The sequence below is a fragment of the Melospiza georgiana genome, chromosome 9 (genome assembly GCF_028018845.1).
Source record: "Melospiza georgiana isolate bMelGeo1 chromosome 9, bMelGeo1.pri, whole genome shotgun sequence".
Taxonomy (NCBI): Eukaryota; Metazoa; Chordata; class Aves; order Passeriformes; family Passerellidae; genus Melospiza; species Melospiza georgiana.
Window position 1 is genome coordinate 9,612,446 of NC_080438.1, and position 25,092 is coordinate 9,637,537.

General features: G+C 37.2%; 1 protein-coding gene across 1 annotated transcript in view; it reads right to left on the reverse strand.

The window, feature by feature from the left end:
• The window catches only part of KCNT2 (potassium sodium-activated channel subfamily T member 2), a 117,462-nt gene that overhangs the window by 87,602 nt on the left and 4,768 nt on the right, over positions 1-25,092 (reverse strand). Inside the window, exon 2 of the mRNA XM_058030027.1 lies at positions 1,834-1,913. Within this exon, the coding sequence (XP_057886010.1) occupies positions 1,834-1,913 (80 nt within the window). The remainder of the gene's footprint in view (positions 1-1,833; positions 1,914-25,092) is intronic.

Consider the following 25,092-nt stretch of genomic DNA (forward strand, 5'->3'; position numbering starts at 1 on the left):
TACAAGCAAGTCATGCTTGTATGACTATGCTATTTTCTCGTTCTCTTTTTTTGTGAGGGTGCTGAGTGACACCTTTGTAAGATTTTTTTTTAATACATTGTTTGAATTTGATTAGACATCTGCTTGCAGAAGATGGAGTGGAAGCTAGGTTGACATGAGACACAGATTAACACTTGTTTTATCAGTTTACACAAGGATAATAACTAATAAAAAACTTGATATTTCAAGTTACTGGCCCATATGTGATTTAGAGCAGGACAGTATTCTGTAGAAAATGCTTATAAATTCTAGACCTGACTGCTCTGGTTGGCAAAACCGTGTGATATTATCAAAAACTGTTTGGTGAACAGGTTTGACTTAGTTACACTATCCAAAACGTTTTCTGATCCTACTGACAAATTTTTTCTCAATGACAGCAAGTCCATCTTTAATATGGGAAGGAAGGTTTTTAGTGCTCTCACTGAACACTGTCTAAAATCTATTATCTTTGTTCATCAGCTCCCTGGTACCTTTGGGCAAGAGACTCCTCCTGTTTCAGTGCAGGACTCAATGAGTCCACTGAACTGTACTGAGAGGCAGGTTACAGTGTCAGCAACAGCTCTTTGGAGGCTTTCCTTGAGGAGATTCTGGTTCTGAGTATTTGGACAAGAACCAAGATCTGCATAAGCAGAAAGAGTGTTTGCACTTATTAATACTGACTACTTTGGCTTGGGGATTTTTCTTGTTACTCATGGTGCCTTTTTTTCTTTTTTCTTTCCTTCTAGAGGAATATTCTTCTTCCTACACTTGGAAAGTAAAAGCAGCTTAGCCAATAAAATTATCAAGGTCTCTGATATAAAGCTAGTATGTATTTATTGCTAGCTCTTACAGATAGAAGATTTTTTGCTATGTCTTATTTCTGAAAGCTTGATCTAGTCTCCTTAGTTTTGTTTGTCTGGATATTTTCAGACTGGGACATCAAATTTCTTTTATTTTTTTCTGTCTTTTTCCAGACACAAAACCATGAAACAATTTTAACTGTACAAAGGAAAAACATCTTCTTTGTAGTCTAAAAGCTTTATGTATAAAGCTATTGTAATTTTAGTTCTTTACATGTGAAAGGCAAAGAGAGGTAACTTCAGTCCTGCTACACAGAAGAAAATTGAGGTCAGTTACTGATCTTCTGACCTATGAGCTCCACTGTTCTAACCAAGATTGGATAATATTCCATGTTTCCACCCACTTGGACCAGCTGCATGGATACATTTAAAAAGATGAATATTTTATTTCCTCCCCATTATTTTATTCCATGATGGCCGCTGACGTTAAGCACATAAATCAATGAAGATATATTTAGGTTAGACTATATTGTTGAGACTAAAAGTTCAGTTAGACTATAAGCTAATGACAGGGACTACATTTCTGAAATACCACATCCCCAATAGTCTCCTTTCCAAAATTTTTTTTTTCAGTGCAGATAAAGTTTGAAATTTTAGGAATACTTAATTCTTCAAAAAGCTGGGCACTTTTGCAGCTTTTTTCCTTTACCATCCTAGGTGTCTTTGCTTTCCTAGTTACAAGGTCACAACTTAGCAATGAGCATTGCTGGCAGATCATTGCAAATTAGTCAACTTGATCACGACACAGAAATAAAATCATGATGTTATTTAATAGTTCGTGACATCACTAATTGCTTGATCCTGCATGAGCACATTATTTTCAAGTTTAAATATTTAAGCTCAGAAAAAAATTAATAACTTCACTGTGGCCTTCAACTGAATTTGATTTTACTTTAAAGTATCATAAATGCTTAAAAGTACCATAAATTTAACAGAAATTAATCCAACTGCTTACTTGATCTTTGGTTTTTGATGAAGAAGAGCTTTAGTCTCTCTTTAAATGTATTTTCATTCATATAGAATTCAACTTGCACCCTGAAATAATAAAAAAAAGAAAGTATTAGGATTGGCTATGAAAGATAATAAATCAATATTTCATAATAACTTGTTTCTCTAATCAGCTATTCATGATATAAAACTGGAGGGACTTATAGTGAGTGTTCAGCCAAAAGCTCACTTGGCTTTGAATGACTAATGTTGAAAGTTTTTAAAAAAGCCCAAACCAAATAAAAAAAAAACCTCGCCACCACCAGGCAGAAGACCTTTCATTTATCCCCTTTACATGCAGAATAATTTTCATATTACTCAAACAGTGTACACTGGAAAATAAGAAGGCTCTATGCTTTTGGGACTTTCATTGATGACCATTCTCCTATTTGCATATTAGTAGGGAAGATTTCCTGGATGTCCAGTTTAAGCCGCCCATCTCAGTTTAACTCCTTTCCTGTAAAAGTGACGTTCTAATGATCCTTCTTTTTTCTATCTTGTTCATATTTCTGTTCAATGTTCATGTTTCAGTCCATTTGTTTGTACTCACCTATCATCACTTGTGTACCAAACAAAACCACCCTCTCTGAACTTGTTTTTGTCACCATGAAACAGTGAGAGCTGAAAGCAAAATTACATTGCACTCACACAATATTGTACAGAAAATAACCTTCCTCCTGATTATATTAAAGCAACAGGGGCATCTTTCCTCCATTCCCTGAGATCTGCCTGGATATACTTCATCTGTCTGTCCCTCAGTTCACCTAAGTACCACTCATGCAATAGTTACACAGACTAGAAGAGAGAACTGTTGCAGGGACTGGCCAGGGAGGAAGGTGGGTTCCAGTTCTGTAGAAAACCTCGCGCTGTTTGGAGCTGTGGAGCTGCAGTGCTTGCTGGAAGATGAGAGCAGCATTACTCTCATTCTCACTGAAGTCCCTGCTCTACCCAAATTACTGACTCTCCCTCCCCAAGCCAGTTGTCCCCCAGCAATGAATCTCTACCCAGCACATCTGTGCCTTCCTGAGCACTCAGAGCTCAGCTGGGGAAGGTCTATTATTGCTCAAGAATAAAGTAACACCACACGAGTGAGTTAATTCTCTACATCTCCCTTTCTCTGTAGCTCATCATGTTTTGCACAGCTGCATGTACTTTTTCTGTTCATAAGCATGTCTGAACTTTATTACAGAATTTCTTCTCAGCAGTCTTTCATCACATAACTGTACGTCAACTACTTGGTTTTATAGGTAGTCATATTCTTCTAGCAGAACCCTCACTTTAGTTTTTCCCTTCTTGCATGTGAAGCCTTTTGCTGAAACTATTTTTGTACAATATATTGTTACGTGTACTGTCTCTCAAACAGTTGTCTATACCAGATATTTCCATACATTTATGGAATTGATGGGTTATTTACTCATGGACTTAGAGTGGGTGACATCTCAGGCAATGTGACTTTTCATGCCTGCCTACTACCAGAAGTTTAGGCATGTCACTTTGTAGGACAGGGTCATAAAAAGAAGGCTCTGTGATTCACTCAGTGAAGTCAGGTAATTTTAACTAGCCATTGCCTTTGGTGTGTTTTGTTGTAGTGTTCCTTACAAGATGGGTAATTACACTACCTCCTATTCAAAGGAAGCACAAGCACAACCTTATTTTTAAGAATCTATTTTCCAAGGAACTTACTGTCATTAATGCAGTGACAGTTTTAGTGGGAAACATCTCCCATGATTTGGCAGCTGCCACATGCTAAGTGTACATACTTAATCTTCAAGGATATATTTCAAGAGGTAAACAAAGAGGCACAAGCTATTGAAGTAAGGGATGTTATTGAAAAGATGCATGGTGGGGTTTTTTTAACACATTCTGAATTAATCTATCAGCATTCTGGTAAGAAAATTTCAGTAATCACCCGGAAAAAACAACATGCGTTAGTGAGCCATGATTTAATGATAAAGAGGGAAGAGGCTATGGGAGCTAATCACCCTCCTATCACCAGCACTATGAATTGCTCTGATGGCCTTCTAACAGCTGTCCACTTGGCTTTTCTTAGAAACCTGTGCTCACAGGAAACTGGGATTCCACAGTGCTGCAGTTTCCATGGCAAAATGGATTACAAATGCTGCTAATGCCACTTCTGTGGCTCCTTCTCTATCGCCTGACTTCTTTAAACTTTAGTAAAAACTGTAGTGGCCTTCTACACTTGCAGAAATACATTATCACACATCTATAATCAATGCACTCTCCTGATACTCTAGGTACCAGAGAATATTTCACTTTGTTTCCTGAAGGTTGCTATTTACTTAGTAAAGTATGACTGGCTGAAGGAGTCTCTGGCAAGGGCAGAAATCTCTTAATACTGATCTTTCCCAAGACTACTTTTTATTTCTAAGGAGAACCCTCATTCTACTTGAATGTTCCTTACAATCTTTAAATGGTTAATGTTTTACCTCAAGTATTTGCTCTTTTCTGAATTTTTCCCACTATGAAGGGTAGCCTAGAAAAGGAGGTTTTTGGGAACCTACAAAAAATAAATTTTGACCCCCCCATTGAAATATTGAGAACATTTTGTAGCAGCAGTGGTAAAGGGCTTTAACAAGATTTTCCTGGACTAAATTAGTAAAGGTTATTAAGGATATTTCAAGTGAGGGAGTGAAATTCTTGAGATACACTTATATAACACTTGATTACTCTGTTGCAGGATATTTGAAATTTGATTCCAAGCAAATGGCCCACCACACAGATCAGGGTGACAGTACAAGTACATGCAGATCACCTGGTCTACAGAATACATTGGGGTTTAATCTGTACTTATAGTGTAACTTGAAAATTTAGTTTCAACAATTTGTGCTTCATATTTATCTTCCTGTAAAAGACAGTCCACCCAAACCAGAAGGAAGTCAAGCTGAAGGATAAATATGGGAGAGAAATGGTTGATGAATCTAAAGATTTTGTTTTTGTAGTCAGTTAATAGCTTCAGAATTTTTCAGTGCATGTAGCTGGTATTGAATATTACATGTAAAGCTGCTTTTGGATGTTAAAAGAACAAGTCTTATGTTTAGTCTTATGTTTACTGACTCTTTCTTCAGCTGTGTTGAAAATGCACAAATACATGATGCACCTCTAGCAAAAACCACTTAAGTTCTATTATTGTCCTGAAAACACAGAGTGGTGTGTTAAAACTCAATACCATTGGTAGTGGCCATCACTAGTTTAAACCCAAAGAACAGAGATGTCACTGAAATCATTTCAAATCTTTCAAACTGCAACAATCATCCTGAAGTACCCCAAGTCCTCACAGCATTATTATAATTCAGTTAAGATGTAATTTGAGAAGTACATTTAAATGTAATACAAAGTATAGCAGGAAAATCCTAATTCCTGTCAAGGACACTAATGCAGAGGATTGCTGATGGCTGTAAAACATTGGGACCAATCTCTCTGTGCTCTGCATTTTTCCTGCATTTCCCATTACTATTTACAATGTCATTCTAACCCCATAGCCACACTTTACTATAGTAGCAGTATTATCTTCCACCCTCAAAGCTACAAATTGTCTTCCTTTTATGTTAAAAACCAGATTTGGCAGAAATAATCACTTCACAAATGAAAGTATGAGCTGGATTTCTCACTACGTGCATGCCAAGAGCTGTAAATGCTTATGTTTACTATTTATTGATGTTGGAATCAAGAAAAGGTATTAAGTGTATAAACAGAGCCAATCTGAAGTAAAATACTTACATTTATTTAAATCTGTCATTTTGGAAAAGGACATCTCATATTTTTCCTACAAAGAAAGCCTCAAAATGGGAAAGGAATATGGAGGTTTTTTATTTGGATTTGGCAATTCAATATATGTGAAATCCTGTTAGATTTCAGACCTGAAAGCTTATTATATAGGCTATAGATGGGTGCTTAAAAATGAAGCACCTGAACTGCTGAAGTGAACTGCTATTATCAGATCTTACTTTACTGCAATAAAAAAGGAAATAGGTATTTTTTTCTTGTAGCTTGAAAAGGATTAGTGTGTTTTAAGGATGACTGTCATGGGTAACACTTCTATTTGAAGTTTTGCAAGTTCTGGAGCACTCAGAACTCTCTTTTAAAAGCACAGTAAGCACACTTACTGAAGGTGTTTGCCATGCACTGTGCTGGTGAAATCTAACTTTTGCAATATGGTCCTGCACTTTCTTAAATATGGTTCTAACAAGTGCAGAGTACTTAACACTGACAGGTATAAGGGCATTTTCTGATGGGGATTTTCATCAGTTTAATAGGAACAAACCAATAAATATTTTCAAGAACTCCGCAGAACTGTGTTTGTGCAGTATTGTCTTGTAGATTCTTTATGATATCTGACACTGGGAAACTACATGACAGAACACAGGTTCCACAGGGATTTTTTAGTTAGAAGCTCCCTTTCATATCAGTGAATCTGAGTTAAGCTCTTTAGTGATGTTTTTTCAGGCATATCTATATTCACTGGATGATGTAATTGGATGTTAACATAACTAACAGATTTATAGATACCAGGTGTTACCAGTGTCACTGTAAATAATTCTCTGCTTTAATGAAACAGAAATAGCATAAGCTGAGTTAATAACAAGCTATAAAATAAAGGATTAGGGGTGCAAAAATAATCTTAGAGATCAGAAATGCATCTTATGCTCAAATTCTTTTTAGTGTCTCCCTTCCATAAGTGCTGCTTTGATTGAAACAAAGCTAAGAGAGCATGAAAAAACTGGCCAAACCAACTTTTTCAGGTTGCACACAAGTAAAAATTTGTATCTGCAACCACAAAAAAAACACTTTCTATGTCAAGGCAAACTTTTCCTTTACTTAACTGTTCAGACATCAAAATGCTAAAATATTCAGCCCTTAATTTTAATTATCTTCCTTACAATTTAAATGGTACATGTGTCCCTTTTTATGGATATAAATAGATTTTTATGGATATAAATAGAAATGTATCTTGAAATCTGAATGTAGCCAGCTTCATGCTCCTTTTTGCAATCAGTTACATAAAACTGTCTTTGTGAAACCGATACAGGTCTATGGCAGCAATTTAATATTACAGCAACAGAAAGAGGAAATGACATTATCAAACATTTCTGTGGAAAAGATCTCCATTTTTTCATTCCTTTGAGGGAAAGATTTTTAAGACAAAGACTAACAGCAAGAGATGAGACTCAGCAGCAGGTAGTATGCATGCTTTTCAATCAATTAATAATACTTTTGTGTTAATCCCTTATTCACAGACTTGCACACTCAAAAAAGGAAATTATCTCAGTCCTGCATTCATGAAAATCCATCAAGAATTCACCATTCTAGTAATGGTGTAGTGATAAAAAGAATGAGCTTGCCATCTGTAATAATTGTCATTAGAAAATTTGTTAAAGGAGAAAATACTATGATGCTTTACTACGGGAAAAGAAATCTTTAAGTAGTTTCCCTCACACTCTTGACTTTTTACTGTAAATATACTTTTCTGTTGCAAACCTATTAGCTGATGTGAGAAAGTTAATAAAACAAATGTGAATGATGCATTAAGAAATAGTGCACTTTGAAGCTCAAGTTTCAAAGAAAACTACTGAAGGAAGATGCTTAGTAGATTTTATAAGGCTTTTTTTTTTTTCCCATACAAGGTGAGGAAATGGATATTTTAAAATATTTTTATTGCATGTAAAAATAGCTCTTTTTAACTTCTGGGCAAAAATACTTCACATGTAGGATACATCCAGCACAGAGCTGCTGCAATGAAAATCCATTATGCAAGGCTTTTTTACTGGCTAAGTCTGAGTAACAGGATGTGCTCCATGAGTTTGATTCCAGGCACTGCTCAGTTTTATGGAGTTGTGCCAATTAACCAAACCTGAAGAGCAGGATAGTTAATTTGTTGCCTTTTTTTCTTTTTTTCTTTTTATAATAGTGGCAACTATTTGTCAAAAAGAGACTTGAAAGGAACTTGTTGAAATCAGGTGTTCTGTGATAACTCCTTTCTGCCAGCCTGGGTTTAACTGCATTACAGCATTAGGATCAAAATACAAAGTAACCCATTGCAAGCTATTTTTTGTACTCTATTGCTCTGTATCACAGCTGCTCATCTCTCATCAGTGGTTGATCTAAAACAAAGATCCTTCCCCTGCAACCCCAGCACCCTCCCTGTCCCCTCTGTGATGGGTGAGGCACACACAGGGTCAGGCAGTGTGCACAAACATCTCACACACACAAATTACTGTTCTTAGAGTAACAACATGTCTCAAGTTGTGCATTTAAAATTTAACAGTACTTTCTACTACAGGATTTTAATGCTGAGCGCTGCACACCTTTCATTTGGAGCTGTTTATTTTTGCTTACAAAATTTCTGTGTGTATGTAATGTTACCAATTAATTGCTACCTCAGTAAGACTCTTGTTCTCTCAAAAAAAACCCCTTAATTATTTTCCCAAGCAGACACAGCTGTGTCTATCCTGAAGAAAGTCTGCAGGGTCAGGGGTGTTTTAAGGAGTTTGGTAGCCCTCCATCTATTTGCCTTCTCGCCCCCAGTCTCTTTCTTTGGTCATCTGAAACCTTTTCCCTGCCACTTCATCCATGCTCAGAGTCCCCAGTTCACTGTCCACAGTCCTCTCATCCCACCTCTTCCTTCTTCCTGTTCATCCATCCAAATTTAAGAAAACTTCCAGTCCCTTTGTCAACAGTTCCTTTTCTCTAGTTCCTTGCAGATTTCTCCCTTTCTTTCTTCCTCTGTGGACTACACAGTTTGACTTGAAAACACCGAGGAAATGGCACACTGTCCCACCCAGGGGGTTTTTTCTTTGCTCTAATTCCCTGCATGGACCTTTGCTTTCAACATATCTTTCTTCTTTACACTCTCACCATCTGGAATTGTGACTTGGACTCTGTAACTTCACTATTCCTGAAGTTATCATTTCATGACTTTGAGAAATCTGTCTTTTGAGATGTTTAACTTTTCTCTCCTCTTGAACTATTCTCTCAACTTTAAATCTACTTCTACTATTGCACATTAGGATACCCAACAGATATCAAGGCTTTAATAAATAAACTCTGCAGCACTACCTAAACGCCATGTGGGCATCTCGTGGTGCTATGGCCCTTAAAAATCCTTCTTCCTCAAGCTCAACAGAAACTTAATGGTGACCACTTGTAAAAATATTCACTCTATGTCCAAAATAGATGGATGGTAGTGATGGAATTGAGTCACTCCTACCCAAACATGTGATGTTATTTCTCTGTAGATTTTATTTTAATAAGTTTTGATTCAATTTGCCCCCTATTTAACACTTTTCTCTTAGAAAACAAGCAGTAAACATGATGAGGGACATTGTCATGGAGATTATCCAGATAAAGATAGAAACAGGTGTTCAGAGAAATAACAGCCTCAAACTGTTCTGGTAGATTTTGTTATGCCTGAAGAATTACATGAACAAAAATCTTAGAGACTCATTGCTTACTTTAGATATGGCAGTTTACAGGTCCATACACCTTTCTTACACAAAAGGAATACCTGGAAATGAAATGTGCCATCTTTGCCTTTTTTTTTTTTTGTTTGGTTGGTTTGGGGGTTTTTGGTGTAGGTGTAATAGTCCAGAGCTTAAACCAGCAGGAGACACTGTGAACTCTGGTCTCCTGCTAACAAGAGAAAGGATAAACCCATGTCTTAACATTAGGGAAATGCTGAGCAAGCTCTTCTCACTTTGGTCCCTTGCAAGTGACTCCAGTTAGCCTCTGATTACCACAGAAATTCAAATCACTATTTACTTAAACTCTGCTGCTCATCTCTAAGTCTCTGACTGTTCTGCTACTCCTTTTCAGTAAGTTATCTTTTACTTCTCATTTTTCAGGATGTTTTAGTTCTCATTTTTTATCTTTTCAAAACCAGCAAGTAGAACAAGGCTGACCACCTTGGCATCCCCACAGATTAGATGGCTAATCCCAGTTTTATTTTTACTTTGAAATAAGGAGATTAAATTTTCTGAAATCAAAGCAGAATTAAAGCAGAAGGAAGTAAAAAAGCAGATGGATTATAAAATTTTTTTAAAAGGAACAAAAAAAAACTTTGTGGGTGAATCCCAATCTGTCATTTTTAAGTATCACATGACCAAGTGTAAAATATTATATTAAATAAGACTTGTTAATATGTTACCTGAAATGAGAACTCTCTTCCTAGCAGATTTGATCCAATCACTGAGATTGAATGTTCCACTGAGATGGAACATTCTATTCACTTAAAGCTGAGTAAAATAATCAAATAGTCAACATATTCAAACTAGGTATTTTCCTATTACATAAAGCATTTAATTAGTATTTTTCACCCAAAATAAAGGTAAATTTCTTTCTATGTCAACTGTACAATGTATTTTACATTGTGTATTTTACATTTAACTGGGAGGTCAATGTGATATTCAATAGAGCATATCTATATATTGACTCTAATATAATTCCACAGCTTTTTATTGTCACCATCTTGTTCTATTATTACTTCTGTTTGCTAGCTTTTGTTCTTTTGTTCTTTTTTACTGTATTATGCTAGTTATACTTGGCAGTCTTCAATTATAGCCAACAATTTATTCAGTGTTTCCTGAAACAAATGCACAGTACAATTATATCAAGTCAGAAAAATGTATTTCAAAGGCTCTGGGTTTTTTTCCAAACTCAAATATTGGGATTTAGTAATTTAATCTACACTTTTACCTTATAGGAGGATTATAGGGGAAAATTATAGGGGAATATTAGCCGTACCTACCCAAAAGGAAATGGATCTTTATGAAAAATGGTCTTTAACTACAGCATTCAGTGTGAATTTACACAATCTTATATGGAGTCTTTCCCACTGATTAACATTTCATAAGGAGAGAAATTTCAGAAATGCAATGTTCTAAGATAGAAATGTCAACATGTCATGTCAAAAACATGTCCTTTTTTTCCCTCTGAAGATTTTGTTCAATGAGGTAATTGTATTTTATATTTTCTTTACAGTTCTTTAAGTAGAAAGTAGACTCAGTTTTTCCAAGGGAAATGCGTTCATCAGCCAAAGTATTGTTTTGTTTTCATTTCAATTTTAACACTACCTGGGATTTTTGACCCAATTAAAACAGAATGTCCCTTCTATATTTCCTGTGATGTGATAGTAAGATGATGCCTCCAAACCTGACTCACATAATTCCCTCAAAAACTATTTAATCTGCTGCAGAAAAAAATCTTGCAGGTAAAATCCATCTCCAGTGAAAGTTTGGTACTCAGTCTACAACTCACCCATGCCCATTTTTCTGCAAAGGCAATCCAGGTGCGAGCTACATTTTCAAATACCAGTGGACTTACTGCCACGTCACAGGAAAGTAGGCAGTGAAATTCCTAAGACAAAAGAACCTTCACATATTTAAATCTGACTTAACCAGAATGAAGTTTTAGTCTTCAGTGCTCTTATCTGCAGTCTGTGTGTGCAGTCTCCACACCTGTGATGCATCTTTGATTCTGATTATTTGACCTCTTGGCTGTTTCCTTCAGCTCAGGAAAGACAAGTGCTCAGTTTCACTCCCTGTTATCACCTTTGCTACTTACTCCCTTCTTCCCATCCCTAATCCTCACAACTTCCTCTTGCCACCCCCTAGCTGTCAGCACAGTTTGCTTTGTCACCTCCTCATCCCCTCGGAGAGGGATGTGATGCGTGTGGAATAGGTGCCAAAGCTGCTCTCCAGGGCCCTCTGCAGCAGAGCGGCTCAGAGCAGCTCATACAGCACAAACAAGGCTGGCTGAGATGTGCTGTGTGCAAGGTAAATCCTTGTACATATCTCCGGTGCGGTGTAAACATGTTTATTTATATAGGACTGGCAAGTTAAGATTATTGTACTTCCACAGAAATTGCCTGAAAACTGTGCTTGACAGGTGCCTTGTAGTGCAACAGGGTGTAAATAGAAGTCTGACAGTCCAAATCACTATTGCAGCAGAAATTCACAAAGGCCAAAACGATAGCACTTATTATTTCTCCAGCTGTGTCTTTAAAAACACCCCACAACTAGAAGATAAACAAACAGAAACATAAAAGTACCAGAAAAAATGTTACAAAGGAGTCATAGTGAGCAACCACCACAAAAAGGCTTAGGCACAGGTTGGTGGAAACAGTAGCAAAGCCTTATGATGTAGCAAATAAAAGCAGCTGCCCATGATTTCAGTGTCTGTAGCAGCAAGCACACGGTGTCATCAGGCTCAGGCTGCTGGACAGAGGGCACAAAGTTCCCTTTCTCCTGCAGCCTGCAGAGCAGCAAAGAGCAGCCCTGACAGGAGGACAGGACCAAGCCTTGGGCTTTGGGTTGAGCCTGCTATTAGAGAGCTGCTGCCAGAGCCTGGCAATGCAGAGGGGTGCAGAACACCAGGGGTATGACTGATAAACTTGTAGGCAAGGACATACATAGCTTGGGAAATGTCTGTGCTTGTGTGTGTGTGTGTGTGTATGTGTGTGTGTGAGTGTGTGTGTGTTCAGCATACACTCTTTTATAAGTATATATTTAGGATCTCTGCAAAAGCAGCAAAATCATTAAGGAATAGTCAGCTGTATGCTTTCATTTAATCATCTGTGGGATGTTTATCAGGCTTTCAGGAGAGTCATCTAGGCAGTTTTTAGTTTACAGAGACAGTAGCTGTTTGATTTACATTTGGAACTAGACAGGTGATTATTTATGAACATGTAGTTCACTGCTCTCAACAATGCAATTCCTTGGCAGCTATCACGAAATCTATCAGTAGTGACCAACCAACACTTGATTTGCTCATTACCAGATAAAGCACCAGTACAGATTCACGTACAAACCAGACACAGACTCCACATCACCCAAGTGCTGACTGCTGGCAGACAGCAGTAGGCACATTGTCTGTCAAGTGAGGATGCTGTTTTATGACCAGTGGAAGAAGCTGCCATCTGTACAAGTGAGGGAGAGTGCCTCTGCTCACACCCCTACAAACGGGTGACTTCTAGATTAGTCTGACTGGGACTTTGCTCTAACTGGACACTGTCCATGTTCTTTCCTTTGGAGAATTTCAATCAGATCAGTTTGGTGATCAGACTTATTTTCATCATTGTGATTCTTACGCCTATGCAAAGGTAGGGCAGGAGTAAGCACTGTGGGACAGTGGGAAAGGCAGACCCCTAGGGCACTTGCAGTGTTTGACTTACATTGATTGCAGTCTCTTCATACTGGTGTAAAAGAAAACAGAAATTTGCTGCCACAATGGACAAATTCTTAGATGTCCAAGTAAAAAAAATAAGGGGAAGAAAGGATGGGTGGGAAGGCAACAACCAAAAGCTCTGCTCTAGGATTGTACAGGGTGATGTTCGTGGAAGTGCATTCCTAACTGTGATCACAGAGGTAGTTTTTGCAGAACACATCACATTGTTACTTGACCATGCTAACAATCATCCATTCAAAGCCCTTTTCAAAAACACAAGTTACTCCTCTCTAAGATGCTACAAATGCTTCTCTGCAACCTTTTCTTAATCACACTGCCTATAAATGTTAACTAACAGAAGAGCTCCAGAGCACATTTTAGCACTTCAGAACACAGCATGTAGATCACTTGGGTATCACTGGGACAATGCTGATGACTTGTTTCAATAATAACTATACTGATGGTAAGAACAAAATTAAGATAATATGAACATTTGTGGAAATGACATGTGTTGATGGAGGGAAATGTTCAGAATGGAAGTAAACCAGAATGAGGCTATATTAAAATCAGCAACAGTGTGTTACTTGCTCTGCTCTTACAGTATTTCCTTTTACCACTTACCACTGTCTGCTAAATAAATGACCAAACAGACCAGTTTATTCTGCTAAGTAACAGACTAAGTCTGCCTTTGCGCAGACTCCCTTCAGTTTTTAAAAGAAGCCTAATTGAGGAAAGACAAATATGGCTGGCAAAAAAAAAATATTGTAAGAGCTTTCCCCCTTTTAACAATGGCATTTAGAAAACGCAGAATCTTGAATTTCAGCTGTGTAAATTTTCAGCATCAACTGAAACAGCATTCTACACTGCTAGGTTACTAAAATAAAGCATTCTGTAGTTCCCTATTTCAATTTGCAGTGTTTATAAAATCAAAATTGATCCTTTTACAGGCATAGTCAGCAGTGCAATTCAGACGTACAAGTAAGAAGGTGCACAAACAGTGCCCCCAAAAGGAGGCTGTCACAGGTCATATTTTTGTGCTAAACTGATTCTGGAGGAGCTGCAGATAGCCAGAGTCAATAGCTAAATCCCCTGTCCCACACTAGTACACAAACACAAATCTACACCTGAAGGCTATCGAGCCACTGCTCTGCCCAGGGGACGGCTGGGTTCCATTTATTGCTGTAATCTTGGCCCTTTTTCCTGCATTCATTCTTCCACTTTCATGTTTGCTGTCTTCAAATGTCTTTAGAAAACCAAGCCAACCTCAAAACCCTCTAACAGTGTCTCTCAAGTGTCATTTATCTTCCAGATTAAGGGCTGCTCACTACCCTGAATTTTTCATTGTTCAATTCATATTTGATCCATAGATCCTGGTCCTGTGCCCCATCTACTCACTGCACACGGCTTGACTTCTGCCCCACTCTTTTTGAGAGGGGAATCCTGTGCTGCTCTGTTTCTCTACAGTGTCTAGGCTCCAATGCCAGACACTGGGTTGACATATTTTGTAACCACAGCATTACAGATAAGAGTAAAGTTAAAAATAGCAGGTAAACAAAACCACGGCAAAAGACGAACCAAAATATTCTCATAATGTGCATCAAGATGACATAAAAATATAAGTACTGATTAGCATGTCAACAAGAGGTGAAAAAAAAATAAATGGCCCCCATGCCAAGATCTACAAGTTGGATTAGCCTGGGAACAAACTAAGAATGAAGCAAATGACAGATATAAATAGACTATGAGCTGTAGCACTCTGCTCCATTATGAGATAATTGGAAGAGATAGATAAGGGGGAAGTCTAAAGTGAACATCATGTACTAAAATTTTTATAAGGCATTTCAAAAGGTTCTCTAGAGGTTGATACTGAAGGTAAAAAATCACATGCTCATACAAAGGAAAAGAAGTAAACAAGACAAAAATTAAACATGTTCTCATATATCATAAAGTGAGTGCCTATGATCAGTAAAAATACTGTAGAAACATGCCATTTTTTGTATTTTTAATATAATAAATCAGCTTAAAAGTCACAGAGGAAAAGAACATACTGAATAAGAAGGTAACAACTTGAAAAAAAAATATAGCACAAACCCCTGTTTCATAAAGGAATGTACACATAGAACAGAGAGCCTTCTAGTAGAATAAAACAGGTAACTTATTGACATAGCAAAGCAGAGGCTGGCTGCAGCTATAAAGCAGAAATAAAGCAAAGCAAAATTAATCTTTATTTGCCTTGAAACCAGACAATAAGAACACTAAAGCAACAGCATTTAATAAATATTTTTCAAATTGTATACATCTACTTGGTTGAACTCAAAGGAATTGTAAGTCAATATACTTTACTCTCTTCTATGGTGTGGATATATTAATTGTTTAGGTAAAAATGTGTTCATCAATATTTATTAACCAGACTCTGACCTCTGTGCATCTGGTCACAGAGATGCTAAAAAGACTATACACAATTGCCCCCTAAGCAGACATATATTCTGCTACATTAAATGAGATTTTTGCTGTTTGTCTCACCACAGGCTAAGAATTCATCTTCATATCTCATAAAGCAGGAGCAGACGTAAGAACTTGGATTTTTGTGCTCACTTTTCAATCTTCATCTCTTTGTTATAAGGAAATTAGTCTACTTCAGTAGCTTTTCAAGCTCAGGTTTCCTGATATTCTACTGCATGCACCCTTTCCTAGGATTTTATCTTGCAATGCAAGTGGAGGGTATATATTTTTAACAAGGGAAAAGAAGTATGAACAATTTCCAGGATTGTGCAACTTGGAAAATCAAACAGTTCCAAGGCCTTTAATAATTTTTCTTCCCTTCCTAATAGCTCTATGAATCTTTTTCTCCTGGTACCTCTGTGACTGAACTAAGGGTCTGAAATTGCGTTGTTACAGCTGGAAGGCTGAAAAATTACCTGAAAGGCAATGCAAAGCTTAGGACTTGTAGTTTACCAACTTCACTGGAAGAGCAGGAAAACAATGGTTCTGTTGCTACCTGCATTTTACACATCCAATCCACTCATTTTATCACAGGCACTAAGAGCAAACATGCCCTTCTCTTGCATGTCTTTGATTCTAACCCCTGCTGTAGCCTGGGCTTCTCATGTTGCATGTGGTCTCTTGCTTATTTCAGCACTCTACTCTTCAACTCTAAAAGGTTTCCACAAAAAACTACAAATAGATAAAAGTTATAAAATCGGGCTCTCATACCTCAGAGTGCTGTGAAATGTACATCATAATCAGTAAAATGTGAATGAAACAGTCTCAGTTAAAATGATGGAGTGTAAAATGCCTTGTCTTCAAAATGCTCCAGATTCTTATCACTAATGAAGCTGTGCAATAACGGCTGACTTGGGGGAATTTGATGGGAAAGCTGCAGCCAATTCAGTCTAGACTCAGAGATTAAATAAAGTAGTCTACCTGGATTTTTGGTTTTGTTTTCCTCAGAATCTTTTTTTTTTTTCCCAATTCTGCACAGTTGAAAAGGAAATTAGTATAATTCATCAACAGACTAATTTTATTCCAGTTGACGGTATTGAACTATTTTTCCTCTGGAAACGGAAAAATGTGTCTCAGATATATTCAAATATACTGTTAAATAGCATTCCTACTGTATTTATTGAGTCTATCTACGCCAGTATTTCAGCATTTATCCAGCAATCCCACTTATGCTGCCATATAATGGGTGAGATGATCAAATACCAATGAGAAATTTTCTATACCACTCTGGCTTTTCTCTGTCGTGCCTTTAAAAATCACCAAATTTTCAGTTAAGCTACTGAATTAACTTTAAACACATATGACTACATTTTTTTTATTCTGAAGACCAACTTGACATGTAATTTTTTTTTAATGCTTATCTTTGTAACATTCTATCAAAATCTCAGCAGGACTTCAGAGTAAGATTTAAGTCTATGGTTAAAGAGCTATGTAGTAATTTATGAGAGACTTCTTTGTAAGGTTAATGAGAGCAGAACTTCCTCTTGGCTACCTAAATGCCACCTGCTTTAATCCTAGCTTATTTCTGATTATAAATTACATTTTAAAGTAAAGTTTTACACACAAAAGAATATTTCAGTTTATTATTTGGCGCTGTAAACTTCAGCCTGGGGTACTTTCCAAATTAAAATAAGTGAAATTAAAGTAAACACTGGTCATACTTTGGTTCTTAATTAGTTCCCCAGACTCCTGATCCTCCAAATTAGCCAGTTTATATTCTCTTGAAATAATACTTGAAATGGGATCTGGTGCTAAGGTTTGTAAGAAAACCAAGTGCTGTAATATGCAGTTATTATTTTTGTATCTGCTTGTTGTTTAGCATTGGACTTGTAGAGAGGTTGTATTTACAGAAGCACCCAAAGCACCTCCATCCTCAGAATACTGAATAACAACAAGTTTGCATATTCTTTTCAACATTTTGACTGATACATGTCTTATCTGTGAACCTCTCAATCTCCTAGAATATTTTTAGATTGTCAAACACTGGTGGCTAAGCTGTCACCTGAAATATTCTATTTAGGAACTGACAGTGTGCATTGCCATTTAAAATATAGAAAATAAGAGGGGTACACTGGCAGAATGCCCCATGAATCTCAATATATGGTAGCACAGGATGGTTTCCAATTATACATGGAATGCATATATTCCAATTCCAACTACTTATACATGCATCCTAACTCTGTAGGGGCTGAAAATGTAGTCATTCATTTATCATGACTCATTTATCCAACTGAGACTTAGAGTAATAAACTATTATTTACATTTGATAGTGAAAAATTCAGCACAAAATTTACTGGACTTTTGTTTCAATTGTGTTTCTATTTTACCTATTATGTCTACATTTATTCTAGTGATAAAGGCAATTGAAGCCAGCTTTGAGGTTTCCATATATTGGGAAATCTCTGCAGTTAGAGCTGCTGCCTTAATAAGTTACACTGGATCGAGGTGCAGTAAATGAAGTTGATCAGAAGTCATGATACTGTATTGCCTGGTACTTCAATGGAAAAAAAACAAACCCCTTCTACTAACACTGAGACCCGTGAGATGAACTGCTCTTTAGGAGAAGGTGGTAGTCAACGTGAAAAGATGAAAATCTCTCTGCAAATTACTTTAAAAGCAGTTTATATGTGCCCCAATCCTTCATAACTGTCAGGACACTTTCTGGCTAACTTTCTTCATGTAGATTTAGTAGGTGTACAGTATTTCAGTGCCACATAGGGAATACAATTCTGGCCAAAACAATAATATACACTAGTGATGGACAATTAGTACAAATGCACTTTATGTGGCATGGCAATCTCACAGGTAAAACACTGGTGTTTGGCTTTCACAGTTTCATAGTTTCAACTATAGATCTGTTGGAGGTGGAGTGACTAGGAAAAGAGGAGAGCATGGCAAATAAGGAACAGGGTTTTTGGGCTTTTTATTTTTCTGTAAGCAAAAAGACCCAAAACAATACACAATGAAGTTTCATTTTTAGAGCTCTTTCTTAATTCCAGTCATAGCCAGCAGTATTCCCAAAGGAGAAATATCACTAGCTAATAACAGCACTCTTAAAGGTAATGATATTATATTTTTACTATTTTTAGATTTTTTAGTAACTAAAAATATTACACCATTATCTTTTGGATCATATTCCAAAATTATGTACTGACCATTGTCACAAGACACGCAGGAGTATGGAATAACATTACATGAGGTCATCTAATTTTTCCTTGTGTGTTTATTTCTTCTCCAAGCTCCATTTTTCCTTCTAGCTGGAAAGGATTAGGTAGGATGCAAGTTAATGACATCACAGGCAATACATAAAGTTAGTTTAAAAACTTAAGTCTTTTTTTTCTGTACTCTGCTCAATTCCCCACCTGTCCACAGGTTTACTTAGATTAAAAATATTTGTTTATTACAGGGCAAGAAATTATGGGAGCCATGCCTGATCTGGAAGGGAAAAAGTCATAAGAAGTCAAATGAAATTTGTCAGGAACTTCCCACAGACACCTTAACAAGCCTAGAAAGAACTTTTCCGAGATTCCATTTTTAGCTGAAGTGTTAAAAAGTGAAAAAGAAAAAAAAATTATACCACATATGCTTTTTACACATGCCCAGGAGCAGGGTAACTTTATAAAAAGGAGTGTCTTTTTAAAGTTACATATTGAGACAGTCCACATATGCAATCTGGAAACACTTAGACAACACCCCAAAATATGCCATTAGAATGCCAACAACTCTGAGAAGTAATACAGGGCTGAATATCAGATTATAGCAATTTTCCTGAAGTGATGGGAGCTGTGCACAAGGACACGTACACAACAGGAGTGTATTTAACAGATAAATACAAAGAGAAGGAGCATTCAGCAGACTCGGGAAAAGACATAAACCAAAAGCCCAGTGTTTGACAGGAGGTGTCTCTCCTGATGCATCCCACAGAGACAGTGTCTGCTCTCTTCCACAGATGAAGGTTGTGGAGACTCCACTTCCTCTACCAAATCATCAGGAAAAGAGTGCTGATGACATTTCCTGTGATGACTCCTTCCAAAAGAATTGAACCTTGATACATATCTGTCTTTATTCTCTAGTATTTAAAGCTGCTTTGGCTCCAATGATGACATCCAGATGGAGGATAAAATATGTAGGATTTCTGAATACTTGCAGCTTCACATACATATACAGTGCAACATACCTAACAGTGGATGGGAATTGATTCCTTCCTTTCAAATGCAGCCTGATGCACAGATATTATTATTGTTTTACATGGAAAAAATTACAAAATTTTCATATAAATTATAAATGTCTCATTAAGGAGTGGCAATGATTCAAGAACTCTGAACGCTTAATTGAACAAGTGCTTTAGAAGTCATTATTATCTCTAAAATGTCACCTGTCTGATACTGCTCTCTCCACAGCTAACAGGGTACACATAATTACTTACTTCATATAAATCTCAGTCTCCTTATTCAGAGTGAGCTATTACACTTCCTGATTAATCATAAGGCATGGTTTTAATTATCTCTTCATTAGTTTTAGAAAAATATAAAATATCAAATTTCACAATATTTTAAAAGTTTAATTCTGTCATCTTTATTCATATTAAATAACACTTAGTACTCTCTGAAGTAAAATGCTGTTCATCCGTTTTATGGCTGGCAGAACAGTTTGCCCAGTATTTAATTTTTCAGAATAATGACGTCAGGCTTTCAAAATGTGCCTTGTGTGTGCTTAGAAAATCATTTAGCAAGTGCCTTCAGAATACTGGCATAGTCAATGTAAACACTATTTTTTTTTCCCTTAAATATAACTTCCAAAATGAATGCATAAATTTCAGATTTTGCTGGCTTTTTTGACAGGTTATTTAAAATCTCTTTAGCTAACTGTATCAGTGAGGTGGGTCAGGACAGCTGTTGTTCTGTCATCTTGTTTGCAAGTCTGACCTGCCTTAGCGCTGATCAGATTTAGGTGGGATATGTGGGGACAATGAGGAGAGAACAGGGTGTATGGATGCCAGGAGGTCTGACAGCCAATTCTCCAATGTCTAGGGTGACACAAGAAAGCACAGTAATATTCCCAGTATTCCCAGCTCTCTCCATCTGGCCACTTTTGTCACTGTAAAGTGGCTCTGCCATCCCAGAAAGGGAAAGAATTTCTAAATGCTCAGTTCAGCTAAGCCTGAAGTCAAGTAGCAGCAGGGTGCTACACAGCTCTGTGTCCCACTCATCTGCCTTAGAAGACATCCATCTTGTAATCTTGATAACAGTGATCTTCTAACAGCTTGTTCTTATCTGAAATTAGGAGCAAAACCGGAGGTATTGCACAACACTCTCAGACCAGCCCATGCTATATCCCAGCAGAGTGCCTTGTAGAGGCTCCTGAAATTCTCTTCTCTCCTACACAGTCAGAGGTACTTCCTCCATAATCTGAAACATTCCCAGCAGCCAGCCTTGTTCTTCCTACATGAAATGCTCTGGCTACATCACACTGAAATCCCAACATTCTGAATCATCAGCTGAGCTGGTCACAGTGACTGCCACAATTAATTGTCTCAAACGGATTCATAATGTTGCATGAATCTAACTCACTTTGTTGTTCTTTTCTGAACTCAAACTGTGATTTGTGAACTGCCAAAAAATAGGAAAAAATGAAGGGAAAACTAATCAAGACTTTAAAATTAACTCAGTGCATTTTGAATGTTGTTTGTACCATTTTAGCTAAATTGTAGTTTTCTTGCAATCTGTGGTCAGTGCTGGTACAAAGATAAATGATCATGTGGGTCACTGAATGCAGTCCTCAGTGTCAGTGAGATACAGGATATCTGCAATGGCTCTGGTGAGATTAGTTTCTCTCTGATGAGAATTTTAGGTGGGTGAAAAATCTACTTAGATTTTGATAGTCTTAATAAAATGAGGTTGACTAATCAACATCTGCCCATTACAGAGTAGGTTGCTCTACTTTTTGTGTTTGTATTATGTTCTTTGAATTACTACTGAGAGAGCAAAACAGTAATTAAATGTTTTGGATAGGACATTATCTACAAAAATTGCTTTTCAAAAGGTATTTGTTGAACTGAAACCCCTTTGAACAATGATCAAATTCTAGATTGCTGTACACAGTGAAAACATGGCTTGCTCACTTCTCAAAAGGGTACATTCAGCTAAATATAGAGCTTAGCCTTCAGTCCCTCTGTTACAGCTGTCTCTGCTCCATGGTGAGAACTACAGGGCAACAGTGATATGTGACCAGTGCCCTCAGCTCCCTTTGAATTTGGTGTGAAGATGAAAAACTAAATCCCATTCCAGGGTCAGGGAATGTTGTGTATCAACAGCTTTAATTCAAAAGTGACAAACATAACCACAGTTTTCCATTTGCAGTGCAGCTTGTTGGGGTTTTTTCCCATGGGCATTTGGTTCAGGTTGGGTTTGGTAACCCTGGTTCTGTCTGCATTGCAGTTTTCTTGAGCCACAAGGGCAAGAGAAAACAAAGTGAGAAAAACATAAAACCTCTAGAACATTTTTGGTTATTCGGAACAAATAATTAGCAAGGCCATTTTTCAATGTTTACTCCTTATTACATATTTTAACAATCACTGCACTGTGAAGGAGCTCTGTAAGTTATAAACACAGCAAATGCCATTAACTTTAACATCACAGAAAGCTAAAGGGCAAAACACTTTTCTTTACAAAATGACAAAGGGGTTTGACTCAGGGTACAGAATCCAGACTTTCCTGGCAGAGCTACACCAAGTGAGGACTGCTGCTCAAGCTGTGTCATTGTCCCTGCCAGGCACATGACCCTTGTGCTGGTGGCTGCTGGAGATGCAGTTATTAATGGCTAAATCTGGGAGGAGAATTGTCACACCCAGGCACAAGGGTAGGCACCCTTCTCTCTTTTGCTACCTCAGTAGATAACTGGCACTGATCACAACCTAATTCCTTCCTGCCACAACTTCCATAGCTTGGTACTTGGCAAGGCAGGCACAGAAATGACAGACTTGGCAACATGCTTTCCACCACAAAAATATTGCACTTCCCAACAGGTATCTCCCTAAGTGGAGACAGGATTTGTCCCTCAAGATACCTCTGAGTAAATAATAATATCACTGTTTTTATCTGTGAGGATAAACACTGGGTTTTGTCTCCTAATGACTGTTTCTGTTTTATTGCTACTTCCCACCAGGAAGTTGACTGCTAACATAATTAGCAGATGATTGCACGGGGGAGGCTGAAATCTTTAACAGCTGTTTCAAAGCATTCTGCACCAAATCTTCTGTGCTGCAGAGCACTTCCAGCTCTTGAATGGCATTCTCTCCAATGACACAGATTATGGGACCATGGAGTGGAGGCCTCCAGGAAGGACTTAACTTGTTCATTTACTTGGAAAAAAGGTGAAGAAACCACATTTCAAGCATTACGTGGATTAGTATAAGTATTTGGGCATACTGTGTCAGAATTTAGATAAGATCAAGATCACCTTTGACTGTGAAGTCTAGAAACTGAACGTATAGCACAGAAATGGTTAGCAGATTTACAACTTTACTCTTTCTATAAAAGAAAGTGCAGACATTTCTGATGCTCCAAGTGATCTATTTCTTTGTTACAGGATAAAGGGAAGACAATATGAATCAATGCTACCATTTGGTATAGAAGAGTCACTATGAAAGAAAGGCAGAGCGCAGCACAGAACTTACTATTATAAAAGAAATACTCTTAATAGTTGGGTGTGATGGAATAATAATCATAAAATTAGGAAGGAAAGAACTGCTTTAGCTCCCTATGGAGTATTATAGAGTCTGCCAGATGTAAAGTAGTATGTGTCAAGTTGCAGATGGAAAAATAAGAGCTTTAGCAATAAATCTATAATTAAGTAATGACTGAAGTACCAAGTTCATTTACAAACTGCGCATCACGTTGTCCCAGAGGAGCAAAACTACTTGGTCTGGGAGAGTGTTCAAGATGAGACACTTAAATGGTTTGTGCAGTACAAAACTTCTGCTGGGATGTGCTACCAACAGCTTCTTTGGATGGATTCGGTCATAGCAGCACTGAAATTAAGCTTTCCATGTCCTTTCCCAGTTCCACAGTGTGTGCTGGTTTAAGTGAAACACAGGAACACAGAAACAATCCTGCACTTTGGCCTCTGTTGTTGTTGCAAGCACTATGGTAAAACACAAATTAGAATGGGGCTAGTGGCACTGCCTGCTACAAAGCATTACTTCCTCTCTCAGGTGTCTGACCTGTAATAGGGACCCAGTCAAGATCAATTTAGAAGGATGGTGAGTATGGAAATATATTAACAGTTTACATTCCTGGGCCTGCGCTCCTAAACCTCCCACAAGAGTGTAAACTCAGGCCTTTCTTTTGCTTTGGTAAATGCAGCAGTTTCATCAATATCAATATTTTTCTTTTTTTTTTTTTTTTTAAGCAGTGAGAAATGGCTTGGCCAGTGCACACAGCAAGCTTTTTCAGGGTTTAGGGAAACCCAAACTTTTCAACTACTACTAGTCTGATTGCAAGGTATGAAAGCACTTGCTCTCTTAGAGAATTAGACTGTTAAGATCTTGAGCAATTTCTATCAAAATCAAGTGTTTACATTAGAGTTTATGCTTCTAAATCTCTTTATGGGTTTTGAAAATTTAGTTACAAGGGCAAATCAAGATAAATTTGACAATATCTGCTCAAGTCCTTTTATTTGTAGCCTCTGTTAAATGAAAGAATTCCTGTAAACTAATGTTTTCTAAAATGTGGATGCCAAATTGACTAAAGTATTTCTTGAAGGAAAGAGGAGGATTATTTTGAAGAAACTGTAATAGAATTTTCTTTTGAGGAAATTATAATAGAATTTTTTGTCAAGTTGAATCTAGACTCAGTTGTTTTAAATCACTTGAATCAGAAACGTGTGGGCTTTTTATCCCTTTTTAGTTTAACAATCTCAGGTGATTTCCAAAAGGAAAGGCACAGGGAAGGCTTCACTCACTAATTCACACCGTGACAATGACTGCTAAAGTGCCTTCTGAGATTTACAGTGGGGAGCTGTTCCTTGAAAGTCAGCAGCCAACGTGACAGCCAGCAGGATACAATTGTCCAAGTGATGTGTGGAGGTGTTCTGTATTATGTGAATCTCCTTCCTTTCCAGCTAGGTGGTAATGTGCATTTATGCAGAAAGCACACCAGAATGGAGGGCTGATTTTAATTTAATCCTATAAGGACTCAATGTAAGAACAGTTCTTTCACAAAGGTAAAATTTAGCTCTATAAGTTTAAAATTAAAGTATATACTGTAGCAAAATGACTCAAATTTTAATCTCAATACAGAAGCAGGATTTGAAATGAATTTCCAGTACCAGTTAATGTTCTTGTTATATCTGTACAGAATAGAAAAAAAATTTACAGAATTGGAAAATGTAAATTTTTGTTCCATGACTGAAACTGTAAAAATATCTTGCAGCAGCATATAGAAAAGTTATGAAATCGGATGCTTTGAAGGTGGGGGTTGAACTACCCACAAGTTATCTGTTCATATTGTTTCCTTGGACACTCCAGCTGCCAAACCATTCCTGCACA